Consider the following 19226-nt stretch of genomic DNA (forward strand, 5'->3'; position numbering starts at 1 on the left):
GCATATGCTATAGCATATAGCAAACTATAGCATAATATATGAAGAGTGAGTGAGCTATTTTTATACACCATAAGGCTGGTTCTAATGGGAGGTATTGCTTTAAATCAGATAAACAAAAAATCTCAGTGGAGACTGCATAGTGTTTGTGCTACCATACTGTTCCTGTGGAGAAAGAAAGCGAAAAAAGCGATAGTTTCTCTTAATTGTCAAATAGGAAATACAGATAACAATCAGCTATGGAATTTATGCAATATTTGATGCAGCGATGAGTGCATTTATTTATTTATTTTTCCCACAAAGTGATTTCCATTTCAGACAGAATTGAGTACAAGAGGGCTCACCCTGCTTGCTGCTCATGAACCTCACTGATGGAGCTGATGGAGTGTCCATTTGCATGAGAGAGAGGTTATAGCGACGAGAGCGGGTTTATAAGGATTGAATATTGTTTGTTCAGAGTCAGTAGGTTCAGTGTTGCACAATCTTCCCTATTCGATAACCTTTTGTCTCAACATCACACTCATCTCTAACTGTATCTTTGCTATCTTTTATTTCAACATGCATGTGTTATACTGAAACCATCACTGGTGATGTCTGAGAGCCCTGTTAGAACACACTTGCCTTGACCCACTTGAACTCTTCTCTCATTAGCATACTTTGTGCTTAGCTGTCTCTGGATTGGATTCTCTCTGTCATGTTCTCGCTGTCTCACTCTCACACAAAGATATCTTTAAAAAGCTACATGTCATGACTATTCTCTGTATGATCTGAAGGTAAAAGTAAACTCTCTCTGACCTTTCTATTTGCTTATCTCACATAATGCCAGGACCTTTCCAAAGACTGTCTTTAAAATTCCGTACAGTGTGTCTATGGAATAAATGCATCATTATTGTAAGTATAGATATACAGTCTATGATATAATACACAATTTTTAGCATCAAACAGTTTTTTCCAAAAGCTTTGTAATATCGCACAACACATACATTTTGTCAAATGAGTCCAAACTATTGACTTCTTGTGTATATGGATCTTTATGTGACATCTTGAGCTATCCCCTTACTATATCCATAAGAGAGTCAGCCAGCAGCCTTTTGCAAAGCTCCTGGTCCGTGAAAGCAAAGTGGAGTCTGGACCATGCAGAGAGCCATGTGAATTCCAATAAGATGTGTGAGAAGACAGTTGCAAGAGCCATTTAATCTTGCTCACATTTAGCTTAATCCTACTGAGGCTGATGTACGCCTGTAGGTATTGTGGGATAGGAACAGTGAGTCATTTGCCCAAGTGCTGCACTGGCAGAATGGTGAAGATGTGAAGACAGCGCACATTCTTTTGAGCCCCACAGATGAAATAAAACATGAAAAAAAATGAGGACTTCTGCAAGATGAGTCAATTCTCACATAGGGCACTACATTGTGACTGTCTGCATGAGAAATGGGTAAAGACAGGAGCCTTATATTTAAAATCCAAATCGCACAGACCCTTTACAATCCATTTTTCTGTCTCTGTGAGGGAAATTTTGGATTTTTAGCAGTCATTACTCCAGTTCCATTTCACGATCCTTCAGAAATCATTCTAATGCTGATTTTTTTCTTATTAATATTTTTTTGTTGTTTTTTATTATTAATGATGAAAGTTGTTGTGCTTATTATTTTTTTTTTTTTTTGTGTGGAAACCACGGTACAATTTCTTCAGGTCTCTTTAAAGAATAGAAAATTCAAAAGAACAGCATTTATTTAAAATATAAATCTTTTGTAACAATATATAAATGATAGCTGTCACTTTTGATTAAATTAATGCATTCTTGCTGAATTATTTTTTATTTTATTGAATTATATAATTTCTTTGTAATGAGCCCAAACATGAAATGAATGTATATATATGTATTTTGTCAATACATGACAAAAAGACACTTTTAGCAGACCATTGCTTTTATCTTTAAAAACTTCTCTCACATACAGGAAGAGATGGAATTAGGGAATTGGATTGTGTTCAGATAAGGATCCTCAAACCCTTGGGCCCTCATACAGATTTAAAATGTAGCTGAGGCTGAGGTGTCAACAACAGTTACAAAATTTAATGGATGAAGAGATGGCAGGCGTCAGGACTTAAGGACATCTTATCAGTAGAGGATTTTCATACCTGCCTTCTGCTAATCTCATTGGTTAGATGAGAAGTGCTGAGGATGAGAGGGAAATTCTGATAACCATCTCAAAAGAAAATTCTGATAACCATCTCAAAAGTACAAAGTGAACTTAGACTTTAGCACCAAGAACTACTAAGAGTCAGAGAGAACCATGAACTAAAGAAAGAAAATGGAAAGCGGTTCTCAGGGATGGAACAACTAGGTTGTCTCTCACATTTGCTGTCAATACATTGAGCAAATAAAGTGGCAAGAAACATCTTAGTCTCGTTGAGTCCTTCAAAAGGTCACTGTAGAGGAGCACAGCAGTGCTAAACTCAATTCAGTGTCAATAAGGATTACCTTCATTGATTACAGCACGGCATGCAGTGTCAGATTAAATGAAATATGCATGCAGAAAGGATATGGGTTCAACAATTGCAGCTTTTTAGAGACATTAAATGGCCAGTGACAATCTTTGCCATCAAGGGTGTAATGTGTGTGTGTGTGTGTGTGTGTTGTATATAATATGTATAAACCAAACAAAATTACAACTTGTCACTTGGCAGCAAGTGATCAATGTGCACCTTCATGGTATTCAAAAGGGCAGTTTTGACATTCTTTAATAACTCCTTTAATCTTTCATGGGAAAAAGGTCATATGAGTGTTGAGCGAAATGAGGATGAGTAGATAATGACAGAATTTTCAGTGAAAAGGTGTGACTCAGTTAGACTGGCCAAATGTAGCTATGGATGGGTAATTTCTGCAGCATTTTAGTCACAGTAAAAGTGCACTGTGCAATTATTTTATTTTATTTTATTTATTTTAAAATCACTTAGGCAAAACATCTGAGAGTTTAGTAATTATCAGTACCTACTAACATGTTGCTTTAAGATCTTAAAAGGGTCATATGATGGGATTTAAAATTTTCCTGTCTCTTTGGAGTGTTACAAGCTCTTGGTGAATAAAGAAGATCTGCAAAGTTGCAAAGACTAAAGTCTCAAATCCAAAGAGACATTCTTTATAAAAGTTGAGACTCGTCCACGCCCCCCGAAACGGCTCGTTCTAACACGCCCCCACATATCTATGTCAGTATGTGGGAAGATTTGCATAACGTTTTATTCTCTTTGTATTAGTGAAACTACTTTGTTTGGCCATCCAAAAGAGGATGATATGCGCTTTGTCATGCCTGGGGCTGATCCGTGCTGGTCATTGAGGAAATACATCAACTTTGCACTGTGGATCGCAGAATGGGCTTTCACCATGGATGAAGCGGAGTCCACCCCGGGGTCGTCACATGTGGTTGTTGCAAGCACAAGGTACACTCCTTCATAGAATCCACCTCAAGCCGCCCACCTATGCTCACTCAAGCCTGCGGTATGTGACGCTGTTTCGTTGAGAAACCGAAACTACTTTGTTTTTACCTTCCAAAAGAAGACACGACTAGAAAACATGTTTATATCACGTTTAAAATGGTTTTTATGTTTATGTCTCATCACTTCGGACGGACAAGGCATCACAATAAATTAAGAGGCGTAACATACATTTCCGTCACATGCTTGAGGCATTCGGCCAATCACAATGCGCTGGATAGCTGGCCAATCACAGCACACCTCGCTTTTCAGAGCGATGAGCCTTGTAAAAATTGATGCGTTTCAGAAGAGGAGAAACAATAATGTACAGTATGTGGAAAATAATGTGTTTTTTGAACCTTAAACCGCATAAACACATTTCATTACACCAAATACACAAAATAATGTTCTTTTTAGCAGCATCATATGACCCCTTTAATACCATTGTGAAATAAAACCTGATATATATTTTTTACAGTCTCGTTCATAATCTAATTAATTAAAAAGTAATTCATCACCTTTTTTAAAGAAGCCACTTGAGGCAACTATGAATATAAATGAGGCAAAGTAAAATGTGTTGTATCAAATATGCATAACGTGACATTTCATCTTATCCTCTGTGTTATTTAACATAAATTGAATACAATAGACCAGAATGTAGCTGTCATGTCTACCCTTTTCAAAAATAAAACCACAAAAACAAAATGGGAAACTTAGCCTATATGTTATATGCAACACAGTAGCTAATCTGCATACAAGAGATAAAAAGACAAAGGGGGCAGAGGACAAGACAGAACACTTTTTCTGTTCTCTGGTTGATTCTTGTGAAATGGTACAGTGAACAACACAAAGTAAAGCCAGTAATGAACTGCATGTGAGCCGCTAATGAGTCTTTTACTAATTGTCTGTCCGAGGTGATCAATCTGTCTACTAATCTCCAAGCATCAGTCTCAACTAACCGTTATATTTCAGAGCACATATATTTACACAATTCCAATAATTTGTCGTAACAAAGGTTAGAAATGAATCTAGCATTGATCCTCATATTCCAGATTTGAGTGAACATAAATAGCACACTGGTATAGTACTTGTCCTCGGAGAGACAGTGGTCAGGAGTTGATCGATAGGTTATGTGCATCACATTGCTGCAAGGAAAGGTCAGGGGAGGCCGAGTGAAATGCCAGGAGAGTTGGCCATAACCGTTACCATCCATCTTGCCTTCCAGAGACCAGGGGATTGGGGTACAGACAATGACAGGCTTGTGGTGTGTAATACAATGGTTCTTCCATCTCTTCTGCTCAGTTTTTCAATAGCAGAGTTAAGCTAGACAGGTTCTCTGGTTTCCACGCTCGGCAGTAATGAATGGATGCGAGGTTGCAGTGGTAATGTTGTCGTGTTACATTAATAGGTCATATTTTACGATAAGGCAGGTGCGTGTCCAAGTGTCTAACTAAACTATGATTTGCCCAAGTCAGAGTTTGACCATAAAAGAAACTAGATACAACCTTCTTTGTAACAGTACCCTTTTAGATCCTGATTTAAGAAAAGCAAACAAGAGTAACACATTTAGTTTTATTTTTTTGTTTGTTTATTTCTGTATGGTTCTATCCAGGAAGATTTTCTCATATTACTTTTAAACTCAAATTTTATTTGTCACATACATAACCATACATAGTATGACATGCAGTGAAATCATTATTTACGACCACTCTATTACAAAAATAAAAATTAAGGTATAAATTAAAAAAGAAGAAAGGTATAAACTAGCATGTGCAGATATATGAATTTACAATGTATCCAATTATTGTTAGACTTATATATATTGAAAATATATCTATATACTAAGAAGAAAATGGAAGATACAGACAGAGCAAAGTTAAAACTAGAAGAATAGAAAGAATGTATACAAAACCCCCCAGCAACAATAGAACATTAGAAATAGAGGCATTATTTATACATTATGATCAACGATTATAATTTTTTGTTTGTTTTGCTTTTGAATGGTTTCTGTATGTGTCTATCTAGGAAGATCATCTCATATTACTTTTAGGCATTATGAACAGTGATTTAATTTTGGTTTGTTTTTTAGTTTATTTCTCTATTGTTTTATCTATGAAGATCTCATATTACTTTTAGGCATTATGATCAGTGATATAATTGATTTTTTTATGTTGTTTTTTATTTCGTTGAAATTAGTTTATGCTTTGTAGGGGTTAAAATGGCAAAAAGTTGTCCAAATTTCATCCACCTTATTTTTAATGCAAGAGCAGTCTTTTCGTTTCAGCCGCTTTCCAGTTTTAACAGTTGCTAATTGTTATCATATTATTTGAATTTATTATCATAATCATAAACACACTGGTTTGGAGTGCCAACTGTTTTAGCGTTTACTGCACTTTGTTATTCTTCTAGTCATTTACCTATAGCGGTTAATAAACTGGAAGTCACAGGAAATAGATTACTTGATGAGACAGCCTCATTATGAAGTTATGTCTGTTGTCACATTACTCTTTACCACAGAATGTCTTTGCAGTAAGAACATCTAAGGCAGTGTGATAGCTGACCCTGCCGCCACACGTAATGTCCTCCAGCTTGACGTCTGTGAAGGCCAGTGGCACACAGCAACCAATTAAAACATAGAAAAGAGGTCCTGCTGGTATGGCTGATTGGTGGAGGCTCCTTCTGTGATCAGCTGCAGAAGGAGATTGGTGCTTCCTGGTTAGTCATTGCCTTTGATCTTTGACTCTTTGTCAAATAAATCATTTTCCCTTTGGCCCCTTGACCAGCTGGCAGGGAGTATTCCCATTTTGATGCCTCGCGTCATGGTGAAATTCACCATTAACTCGGGAATGTGGCTGTGCATACCACATAACAGGATATGCTGTGGATGGCTTAACATGCAGTGAAATCACCCCATCAAATCCAAACGGAAGGACATTTAAAGTATTTTAAAGTATTTATTTTAAGTAAAAAAAAAAAAAGTGAAAAGATAAGAATCAGTCTGCATCTCTCCAAAAAAAATAATAATAAAGATTTTGATTTATTTTACTGATACTACTACTACAACTGTGGCTACCATAAATGTGAATTATTCATCTAAAAGAGATTAATCAGAATCCCTATTATCAAAGCAGCTCAGCTTCATATCTGTAAATATATGCTCTTTTATCATACTGTCTTTAGTTTGGTCTGTGCAGGGAATTACCCAATTCATTTAAATGAAATGTCCTTTCCATTAAAGGAGTAGACCTGGGATCCCCTTTGACAATTAGATTTGAAAACTACTGAAGCTTATCTAATGAGTGACTTATTGCACCATATTATAACCAGCATGAAAGACTTAATTTACTCATCCTGGACACTAATGAGAGTGTCCTTAAGGCCTGGAGCTAACTTTTAGCTATGGTGAACACAGTATAAAAGTTATAGACTATCTATATAACACTAACTATGTATCTGTCTGTGTGTCTGCCTTATCTTTTTATGAGTGAGTATGTATATGTATATGTATATGTATATGTATATGTATATGTATATGTATATGTATATACATATACATATTTAATGATTTTTCTTATATCCTTTCATATTGCTTTTAGACATTCTGATAAAATATATATAAAAAATTATATCATGCATTTTTTTCCATTGCAATTTATTCACTTGAGTTTTGCATGAAAATCAACTTGATCCTCCCCACAGTTCTGCACTGTGAACTTCGAATGACATTTGCAATCTCTACATGACACACACAAGTAAGTTCAAAGGAGCTCAGGCTATAGAAGTTATTAGGGTGTTTCTTGGTTATTTAAAATTTTGCATGTAATTATGCATGCTAATGAGCCAAGCAAATTACACTTTCAGAGTTGATAGCAACATGATGAGCAAGATAACCAGACATCAGAATTCATTTTCATTATGCATTTGTATGAATTTTATTTTTTTTTAAGCCAGAATATTTCCCAAATTATTATCTGCTAATTGCAGTACACCTCATATAAATCTTTAGTGTTCTGTACTTTGCCCATCACTATTTGTGTGTGTGTGTGTGTGTGTGTGTGTGTGTGTGTGTGTGTGTGTGAGAGAGAGAGAGAGTGCGTGTGTGTATGTGAGTGAATGTGTGTGTGTTTTTGTGAGTGGATGTTGTATATATTGTGTTGCTTGCACACACACACACACACACACACACACACACACACACACACACACACACACACACACACATTTAAAAAAAAAATCTCTATCATTATTATTATTATTATTATTATTATTATAATAATAATAATAATAATAATAATAATAATCTATTTTTAAAAGCAGAGGGAGTGTATTATTAAGCTGACACATACAGAAAAATGAAAAAAAAAGTCATTTACAGATAAACAGAAAGGTTACATTTTAGTCTGCTGCAAACCATATATATATATGTGTGTGTGTACACACAATGTACCTTTACATCCAGTTTTGCCTTTTTGAAGTGTCTTTTCTTAGTGATAAAACCTCAGACTACTGTTATATTTTTATATTTCCATTTCAGTGAACATACACACTATATTTTGAATCCACTTTACATTAGTTTTTCATCTGAGATAGTGAATATTGCTTGGGCAGATCGATATTTCTTTTATAACTTCACAGAGCGAATGACGGCACATATACACACACACAGCACACATCAGCGTCCCCTCCGGGACTGGAAATGGAGTTCTGTGTTCTTCTTCCACTTTAACACTTCAAAAACCTCAGAGGGCTTCTTGGTAAGCAGTAGAGAATGTCCACTGGGGAAACGTCATGGACTTGCATCCCAATAACTTAGGCCTGCATGTCGCAGATGAAGAAATATTCAGAATCTTCTGCTCACCTTACATAGATAAAATCTCCCATCCACAGTATCAGCGGAAATCGATCATGTTTGGATGTCAGACTGAATGGCTAGACCTCTCCAATAACTAATCAATATTTTAAACTGATAATCGAGCGCCTCTATTTGCATTCTCTCTAGCCATTCTGACTATGATTCTGTTGAATGTGTGGTTGCAGGTTGTTTGTTACAAGAGAATTGCTCCCTCTATAGGCAACGTTAAGCATGAAAAGTGCTGCATAAGTGCTGTCATCCTATATGCTTGTCTCCAAACAGTTACATTTTTGTTGAATGGAGGTGGCCCATTGTTTTCTGATTGCTTGTTGTGACGAAATATTCAAAGGCTGACAATCGGGTAGGTGTAAGCATACAATACAATCGCTGGCACTGCTGAATAATTTGGATTAAAATGCTATTCTTCCCATAGAAAGATGGCCTGGTGGGTTTGTTTTGTAGCCACAGCAAAACCACACCAGGAATCAGCTTTTCCAAAATAATTTGTTTTGAAACCTACTGTTAAGACGGTGAGAAAGCAAGAGTGAACGAAGGATTGAGGGGGAGAGAGAGAGACCATGGACAGCTTAAATATTTCTGCAACAGATTAAAAAGCAAGCTGCTTTGTATTTTAACAGAAAGGGGCATTAAATATTCTCCTACAACAGTGGAAATGTCAGCGTGCTTCTGCTCTGCCACTGCCAGAGTGAGAAAAGAGGATTAATGTACACATGTAAGACAATGCAGTCCAGCTTTAACCCTTCTGTCTAGTATAAAATACAAGGAATTCGGTTCTTCTCCGGGTTCCTTACGGAGTCCAGGCAGACGTCCAAACCAAACTGTGAGGAAGCCATCCCATGAGTCACTGCCGCTGTGGGGCGGTTTTGTTTTAGCTCTTCGCTGCTGTTCATGTTTTTTTTTTTTCTGTATTATGTTCAAAAGCTTCAAAGTGAGGAGAAAGTTTGGAAAGGGAGTTAAGGACTTCTTACTTGTTTTGAGAGAACCCCTCTGGGTTATTGTCATTGTGCAAGGAACTGGAAACTCTTGGGGCAAGCTCTAGATTTAGTTTGAGAAAGCATTGTGGGATGAAATTAAATCCAGTTTAATGAGATAGAGGCAATGCCCTGTAGAACTGTCTACACTAGTCAAGATGGCAATATTTATAGCATGAGCTCATCATCACATATAGAATTGGCATTCTGAAATACTCTGAATTACCTGCATACATCCTTTAATTAAAATCAAACTAAGTTGATCAAAGTCAAATAGAATTAATGTTTACATCTAAATTAGAGCAACCAACTGTATTCTTTTTTGGAATCCAAAACAAATTTACCTGCTTCTTATGTTAAACTGACATTGTTGACTGACACTGCAGCTATCCATAATCAGATGGGAAAACCAGTTTTCCAACCAATATAAGACTCCTTAAAAGCTGTAACATTAAAGTCAGGAGATGTTTCCGACACTACAAGATGAGCAGGGTGAAGTGGTTTAACCAAATATAGATTAAGTGTCCAGTGAACTGTGACAGAGTACTCACCCAGACCGTGAAGGGTGTTTCCACTCCTGTCCCTACAGCGTTGGTATCCGATCGGCTTGTGGCGGCAGTCAGGATGTTGGATTTTCAATTCGGTCTCAAGTGGAGGAATGCAGCTCCCACCCGCTCAGCCCCCTGCCGTACCTCCTCCGCGGTGATTTCACACGGGTTCACAAGGCTATCAAAAGGGTAATCCAGGCATTGTATTGATGGTCCGAAGAGAGCGCGCTAAGTGCACCCTTTATGGATGCAATCAAAATGTTTCAAATAGCCATTAGTTTATTTTTTCTTGATTGAAGAAAATTTAAAAACTGGATGCAGAAACTTTAAAACCAGTTCTTTAAGAATGCAAGTCCCAGAAATTCAATGTTTGTCCAAGCAGGATAGAAACAGTTCAGATCCTCTTAAACAATGTGTGATCTTCCAAAACAAGTAGGATCACATCAGATTACAATCAGACAGATAAGTCCACACAAAGCTGTTCTCTCCTTTCAACTCATTTGCATCATTCAGCTTTTTCCAAGTAGAAAAACTGTACCTGCCAAGGTTCATTTGTGACATCCACTGTCTTTCTCTCTCTCTCTCTCTTTCTGTGTGTTTTTTAGTGCGTGTGTGTGCCAGATTGCTAGAGCTAGACTTGAGTTGCCCGTGCTGTAGTCATCACTTACTGCCAAGCCCCAAAACGGTGAGCCTCACGCAGAGGAGAGCTACTCCAAGTCTTTCAGGAAAGCATCTCTTTCTTTTCAACAAGCTCTGTCCAACTGAGACCAAAGGCCACACCCCTTTCTCTCTGATTGGCTGAGCCGCAGCAGGCAGCAATGTGACAGGGAAGAAGAGAGGGAAAGGGAGAGAATGAGAGAGAGAGAGTGTGTTTTAGAGGGGAGGGAGGATAGACCAGGCTCTGTGAGCCCTGGAGGGACAGGGGGGCTAATGAAAGCGAAAATGCTTTTCTCCCAATGCTTTACCCAAATTTGTCTGCTACAAATTTGTTGTGACTCCTGGCAAGCTGAATTCATACTGACAAAGTCTCCAGTATCTTAAGGGAGATGTATGTTGCTCTTCATACAATAAAGCCAAAAGTCAGTTCTTGTCAGCCTAGTGCCCTGTTAGTGCCAGATATCTTGGGAATACTGAAGAAAATGCTAAAACTCGTACATCTCATTCTGATGTGGAAACAGTTTGATGTCAGTGCAGATGAAGAAGGGATGACTTAATTTTCTACAGGAAATTTTATTTTATCTCGCGCAGTAACAGTTGAAGGGCTCTTCCAAAGCTAGATGTAATGCTTGGGATGTGGACACATAGAAATGTATACTATTCATTTTCTATCAGTAGCAGTTGAAGCGATATTTTTGAGTTGGATGTTATTTTTGGTACAGGGTTAAATAATCATAATAATAATAATGAGATAAAAGGTAAATTAGTTACAGTACAAAGTCCAGTACATACATTGTGAGATAAAATCTGTATTATGAGAATTAATCTCACTTTGTGTTATATATACAGTAAGTTTACATTTTGACATATAATGTCACATTATTATATATCTGTGAGAAATAAGGTAATTATAGTATTTATTTATTTAACTAATGTTATAAACCGATGCATGCCTAAAATGTAGCATGGCATGAGCATGTTTCACACCGTACACTAGATAGTTACCAGTCCAGTTTATTTTGACCAGTGCTTACATTATGTATGGTTGACAACTATTCTTATCAATGCCAACTGACTGAGTTTTTCCCTGGTTCCAACTGGAACATTTTCTGCATATCATTTGTCTCCTCTGCTTGGGCTTGATAAAAAAAATAAGCTAGGTTTCTGTTGGTGCCGGAAGCATTGCATTTCCATTTGCTTTGTAAACCTTGACACTCTTGTGCAGCTGCACAGCTCTCAGTCTAAAGAAAAGACAGCAAAGTTAAAACTAAAGTGTTGAAGCAAGCTAGTCTATTGACAGTTATAGGGTAAGCATTCAGGGTAAGCAATCTCAGCATTTTCAGCACATTTGGCTATACTCATCAGCATCAACATTTGTGAGATTCATTTCATAGGAACAACTGAGGTTAGGTAATTAAATTTTTTGTCACTGGATAATATTGATCTTTGAATTTGTGATATTTATATACATAAAAGATTTTTAAGAACCATTTAAAAGTTTGGGGTTGTTTTCATGTTTTTGAAAGATTTCTCTCATGCTCAGTCAGGGCTGCATCCTAACACTTTAGATTAGAGGAACACATATTCAGTTTAGTTCAATATTGAGTTTTTCCTCAATAAACTCCTAATTTGTTGCTGCTTATTGATCTCGAGACTAGCATATTCTCACCGGAGTTTACGCTATACACCTACATTCAACGTCATCCGCTGGAACGCCACTCTCTCATTAACACGCATATTACAGTTAGCGGAAGCTAGAGATTATGGTTTATAAAGTTGTAAATATGGATATTTTTTCATACACAAAAGTATCGCTTCACTTCAGAAGGCATTTATTAAACCCAGAGCCGTGTGGAGTACTTTTTATGATGGAGACATGCACTTTTATATAAATGTTGGGATTATTAATCTTATTATTATCAATATTGACAGCACACAGTTGTGCTTAATATTTTTGTGGAAACTGATTTGTTTCTGCTTTTAGGAAACTTTTTTTTTTTTTTTCTAGAAATATATAGGATTCTTTGATGAATAGAAAGTTCACAAGAAGTGCATTTATTCAGTTAATTTCAATTCCATTCCATTTAGTTTGTATAGTGCATTTCAGTTAATTTCCATTCAATTTAGTTATAGTTATAGTGCAATACACATCGTTGCAAAGCAGCTTCACAGAAAATGAAAGTTTCTTTTCAAACACACACACACACACACACACACACACACACACACACACACACACACACACACACACACACACACACACACACACACACACACACACACACACACACACACAAACTTTCTGACCCCAAACTTATAGTGTATATTTATTATATTTCTTTAGTATTTATAGCTACTTTGCCTGATATAAAAAAAAAAAAGTTGCTTTTGTTTTAGCTTTTAAATTTGCTAATTATAAGTCCGTAGATGTTATAATAAGTATAATGATAATATAATAAGTCAGTAGAAGATAAAAAAGCCAGTTTTGAGTGGCAGTTTCAGGCACCACCATCTGACAATTTGAACAAAGCTACAATTAAGAGATCGTTAAACGTGACCAGGCCTTCAAAACAACAATCACAATAATATTCTCTGCATTAACTCCCTTCTATTTGAAATGTAATGGTCCATCTCAGCATGCAGTGTTATATTGTCACATTAATGGCACTGGCTTTGCTTCAAATGTGATACCTGGAATAGAATTGGTCCAGCTTTCACAGCTTCAATGTCATGGCAGTGAGGCAAAGACAGTTAAGGTGTATAAATATGTAAATATGGGAGGACACCTCACCAGGAGTCAGGTAATGACATTTTCAGCCCTGGTTTGGTTCATTCCCTAGTCGTCCCAAATTAGAAACCTTAATGACGACCAATAGGGCACAGATGGTCAAACTCTAGGGTACATGAGTCTCCTGTTCTCCTTCTGCTTCTTGCAGCATCACTTTTATGTGCCAACAATGCATTACCTTGCCAGCTGCTGCATGCTCAAGGGGGTAATCATTACCTTGAATAGAAGGTCAATCTATGGCAGTGTTTGCCAGTGAGATCGTAGCCCAGGCTACACTTGGAGACTGGCAAACTGGACAACTAGGGTGATTCATCTTTGGGGGTGAGGGGGCAGATACTCCCTATCGCTATATGTCTTGAGACGTTGACATATAAAAAACACTCAGAGGGCACAATCTCGGGAGAGAAGTCTGGCAAACGTCCACAGTCAGTCTGGACACAAGAACTCCTGATGTCTTTTCTCTCTTTCTGTGTTTCTCTTTCATCGGGACCTGTTTGGCTTGAGCATTACTTCACGGATTCATGAGATAAATGATGTTTGTTGAAAGTTCTAAAGATGAATATGGATTAATCCAATTGTGCTAATGTCATAACTCTGATCTACGGAAAACCTGAATGAAAGCGATCAGCAGATGTCAGGGCCATTGCTTTGATTCATGGGGAATAAATCTAATTTGAAATCTCTTGTTAACCTATGAACAAATCATTATTATTGTTGTTGTTCACAAACATATGAGCCTGGAAATAATATTTTCTTCATAATCATTTTGAATTAAATAATACTAGACTCCAGAATGATCTCTTTTAATGCTAGCATACAAAATGTCAGAATTGCCCAGACTGGGCATTTGATCTGAAGTCAGAAAGGTCTGTCTGCTTGCAGTTTAGGCCAATCTAACAATCTTCTATGACTGTGATTCAGACATATCACATTATTCATATATTTATTTCCCAACCTTATATTTCTCAGTGTTCTGTGAGCACATCATAACTGACTGAAACGACTGGCACTATATACAAATGGGTGAGTGGAAGGACATTTAACCCATAATACCCTGCAGAAAAATAGTCTCATTATGTATCTCATTGAATATTAACATACATAACATTTTTTAACTGCCTCATTTTTTTTCTGTCAGTTCTTCAAGTTTGCTTGCTTGCTCATTCATTCATGCATACATTATTTTCTCATGGAAGTAAAGTTGTTGCAAAACTCCAGACTATAAATTAAAAATTGTAGTATAAGTGTTTGTGTGTTGAAATGTACAGTCAATGCTCTGATATGAAGAAAGAAAAAAAAATCTGAAGTTGAGTAAATTTGACAAACCCATATTGTGAATTTGAAGTCACAGTCAATCAGCCACAAGTAATGACACTCTCAAAAACAATGACAGATTACATTTTATATAGTAAAGAGTTTAATTTGTTGTACTTAACTCAACTAAAATTAAATTAATGAAAACTACACACACACACACACACACACACACACACACACACACACACACACACACAATATCTCAATGGTACTAAAATAACAGTCACTTCACTAACAACTTACAACTTTTTCAGCAATTTCAGATCTTCACCTCCTGAATTTTGCAACACTTGCTGTTGCACAAGTTTTTGTTGTGTGCTGTCTCAGCAAAATCTTATGCAGATCTTTTGTGTTTTTCTCCAGCTAATTGGTGAAGGGGTAACACCTTGTATGTGAGGGGAGGGGTTAGTCTCTCATTTTATCAAACATCTGGCCTGCATTACTGCTTACATATTGCTGAAAGGACAACTACCAATAAATACATTACCTGCCTTACAGAGTATGTGTCTGTTGTAGAATATCTTTTAACAGAAATGTACTAAAAAGAAGACCTTTCACAGAAAATACCTGTATAGTTTAAAGGCTGTTAGTCTAACCATAAAAGCTATGGAGTATTAAAAAAAAAAAAATCTTTATATACTAATGATTTTCATATTTGGGATTTTCTTTTGAGATTCCTAAATCTAACCAAATAGGGGATCTTTAATTTTCCAGCAGTACTTAAGCATGATCTTTTATCAAGTGCTATTTCTCAGAACTATTGTCTGTTCTCATAAAGTGCAGTCATACTGTCTAAAGATCATTTTGTGAGCTATTTAACTCAGCTGGAAACATTCTGCAGTAGTAATTGAGAAATGGCATAGACACGTTTCTGAATTCTAATTCTTATTATAATTGCTTGGCATAAACCCACTTCCAGTTTCTTCTCTTGTAAACATTTTATAGGAATTTGAGGATGTAGGAGAGCATGCACGTGCCTCGATAACCTATGAGAAGCTTGTACAGTATTTGGCATTTTATAATAAATCTGCATAAATGTGGACAGGGTGTGCTGTTATATCAGAGGTGACATTATGCTGTAGAGTATGATTTGTTCTAAGAAAAGAAGCTTACTGTATGTCTAAACCCTGCTTCACACCATTTTAAAAATGCAGGGACATTTTATTAAGCATAATAACAATATGCTACAGCCTGCTGTTAAGCCTTACAGAAAATGTGGAGATATTGAATGTGGATTTTCTTTTCTAAATCTGACAGCTGACTTGCATGAGGTTGCCATGACTATCACAAAGGCCAATGCTGCTTCGAAGGGAAACAAATGCATAACACAGAAGCTGCCAATGCATTTCATAGATTTCTCATGTCACAAAGAGGCTGTTATCTTTTGAAGGCTTCTTTCATGGTATCCTGTTGTAGAGAAAATTGTTATTTTTTTATTTTTATTTTTTTCCCATGTTCTTCAGCACTTGTGTCTCCAGTGATATAATGGTATAATGTGGTATATCTTCCCTTTACTATGAACATGATTTTACAGTACCTTTTATAGTGCTATCAGAAACCACAGCATATGCAGTTTGTGATTGCTTGACTGAACAATTAGCATTATAAAAAGTGTCCTGAAAATGTCTTGGTTGCCAATTCCTTGTGCACTTTAGGAATTATTTAAGTTCAGGAAAGGAAAGAGCTGCTTGCTTAGATTACTTTTATTTTAATAGGATTGCAAAGGCCATTACACTGTATGTGTTGTGTTATGTTTATACCTAAAACTGTATGTCGATAACAGACCTTTTGGTCTATTCAGAGTGAAATTATTATTATTATTATTATTATTATTATTATTATTAGAATGTAATGGTAATTCTGCTTACAGAGGCATTCTAGTCATGTGTGTGCACATTTGCCTTCTGGCATTGCCACCGATTCTGATAAAGGGACAAAAATTTGTGTCAAGTCTGGTTAGATTCCTCAGAACATGCTGAGCTCCATGATAGTGCTCCAGTTTTTCAGCTAAAATTGGTAACTAGCATCACTTATCCATTTAATCTGAACAAACAGAGAGGATGCATATTTTGCCATGAGATTAATAATAATAATAATAATAATTTTTGCATTTTCATTATCATTATTATTATTACTCATTATATCATAATATAACTCATTTAATAATATAATCTGTCTTTTTATAGTGTAATAAGGAGAGCGACAAAGACAAATCCTCAGCAAACTAATGTGATTACACTATTCTGACAGTTCACTGTGCCCGAGTCATTATATTGCCTTTGCCACAAGCAGTAATAGCTCAGTGAGTATTGCAGAAAGAAGCCTAAAAGAGAGCAGGATATCACTGCAACGGGACCACAAGTGTGTCGATACCCCCCACCCCCCGCCGCCCTCAAAGTTCAATTATTGAGCAGGTCAAAGCTGAAATGAGTACTGTGCCCTTTCATCACAAAAGTGCTTCACACTTTGCTAAAGCCTTGCTTCAGTGCTGGAATAAGCTCAAGATTACACAAGGAGATCATTCTTTGGGGCAGACTGCACTGCTTCTTTCTTTCCACCATTTCACTCTTTCTTTCTTTCTTTTTTTTTTCTTCCCAGAGCTTGCAGCTGCTGTTTGCTTGAAAAGATGGTTTTGGCTTCCTGACTTCAGTTCTGCTCTTCTTTCCACATTGGTCAGTGAACTAGCTGCGATTCTTCTAGTAACCCTCAAATATTGCATTTATTTTCACTGTAATAAATAAATAAATAAAAGTAAAAAATCCTTACAGCTTATGATAAAAAATAAAAATAAATCCCAGAAAAAGGTATCCATTTCAGTTAATTATAATATATATATATATATATATATATATATATATATATATATATATATATATATATATATATTATATATATAAATATATAGCAAACATTTAATAGTTCAGTAGAAATACATATGATATTGATTATTTTTTTCTATTTCTATTTAAAAACACCTAAATTTTTTTGCAAACAAACAAACAAAACAAAAAAACAGAACACCACACACAACACACAACACACACACACTTACTTAACTACCTAAATGGGGACATTCCATAGGCATAATGGTTTTAATACTGTACAAACTGTATATTCTATTGCCCTACACCAAACCTACACCTAAACCTACCCCTTACAGAAAACTAATTTTTACAAATTTACTTTATTTTTATACCAGTTTTACAAATGAGGATGTCCACCAAAGAGAGGTTTTTGGAGCTTTTGTCCGGTTTAGCTCACTTTTGGGTAAAAAAAATAAAATGTCCCCAAAATATGGTTAAGTAGGTACACACACACACACACACACACACACACACACACACACACACACACACACACACACACACACACACACACACACACACACTTAAACCATCTTAAGTTGAAGGTTTATGGTGGGCTGAGCTGGTTTAACATGATCTGACAAGCTAAAAAGTTCCCAAAACCTCTCTAAAACTAGCCAATGCCAGACCATTATATTACATACTTTAACATATTTTATCTATTTAATGATAATATATATATATATATATATATATATATATATATATATAAATATATATATATATGTGTGTGTGGGTGTGTGTGTGTGTGTGTGTGTGTGTGTGTGTGTGTTTAAATTTAATGAATTTAAAAAAGTTTTTTATAACTATCATGAACATGAGTAGTTACACATTTAGAACATAAAGTTCTAATACATAAGAACAAAAAGAGTGTGTAGGCTACTTTATGATATTTCCATTTTCTATTAGAAATATTATTTTCTTTATTCCTTTCTTTATAAGGCCATTTATTTGATAAAGTAGATATTATGGCAAACGAAGTTTTAAAGTTACAGGACTATTACATTTAGCTCTTGCTAATGGTTGCCCACTGCAACAAGAAAAATCGTTTTAAATGGCTTGAGGAGGAGAAGCCCAATAACGGGCTCCGATGCTGCGCTGTTCCGCCTCTCTCGCTGTCATCACTAAGCCTAGTCGTGTTATGATGACAACAAGAATATTCAGCCGCGGGACGGAAAATATCTGAGTCTTAAACCCTGCCTTTTTTGTTTATTTTCACGCAATAGCTCGATTAGCTTATTGCCAGCGCATTCCCGATCCTCCTCCTCCAGCTCCCAGTGTGCCGCTTGCCGACTGCCGCAGCCTGACAACCGCTACACAGTCTCCGGCAAGATGCTACTACCACACTCCGGGCTGCTTATCGGCGTTCTCTGGATTGTCATCTTCAGTCCTGCTGGTGTGAAATGTCTGAACGGCGAAGAAGATCAGTCTCAAGACATGGAGTGCAAAATGAAAAGCGTTACGGTATCCGCTTTGCCGTTTTTGCGAGAGAACGACCTAAGTATCATGCACAGCCCGTCGGCCTCCGAGCCCAAGCTGCTATTCTCCGTCAGGAACGATTTTCCGGGCGAGATAGTCGTCGTTGACGACTTGGAAAATACCGAGCTCCCGTACTTTGTATTGGGTGAGTGCTGTTATTTATCATCGGTTTAGCTCCTTATTAAAGAAAATAGTATATTTGATTGTGACAGCTATTGTTATTATTAATAGAAATATCAATGGCAGGCCTAGTACAGAAAC

At 36.4% G+C, this 19226-nt stretch overlaps 2 protein-coding genes across 5 annotated transcripts in view; one reads left to right on the top strand and one right to left on the bottom strand.

The window, feature by feature from the left end:
• Window positions 1–10600, bottom strand: part of LOC109078527 (BMP/retinoic acid-inducible neural-specific protein 3-like) — an 89420-nt gene extending 78820 nt beyond the window's left edge. Inside the window, exon 1 of the mRNA XM_042775890.1 lies at window positions 9864–10600. The gene's annotated coding sequence lies outside the window, so the exon portion shown is untranslated. The remainder of the gene's footprint in view (window positions 1–9863) is intronic.
• A 7925-nt stretch (window positions 10601–18525) lies between these two features.
• The window catches only part of astn1 (astrotactin 1), a 584917-nt gene continuing 584216 nt past the window's right edge, over window positions 18526–19226 (top strand). For 3 of the 4 annotated variants that reach the window (XM_042775908.1, XM_042775915.1, XM_042775923.1), the window contains exon 1: window positions 18527–19110. In XM_042775908.1, the coding sequence (XP_042631842.1) occupies window positions 18819–19110 (292 nt within the window). In that variant the 5' untranslated portion in view covers window positions 18527–18818. Of the gene's footprint in view, window positions 19111–19226 lie in introns of all 4 variants that reach the window. The other variant, XM_042775911.1, reaches the window with a different exon arrangement.

The sequence above is a fragment of the Cyprinus carpio genome, chromosome A2 (genome assembly GCF_018340385.1).
Source record: "Cyprinus carpio isolate SPL01 chromosome A2, ASM1834038v1, whole genome shotgun sequence".
NCBI classification, from domain to species: Eukaryota; Metazoa; Chordata; class Actinopteri; order Cypriniformes; family Cyprinidae; genus Cyprinus; species Cyprinus carpio.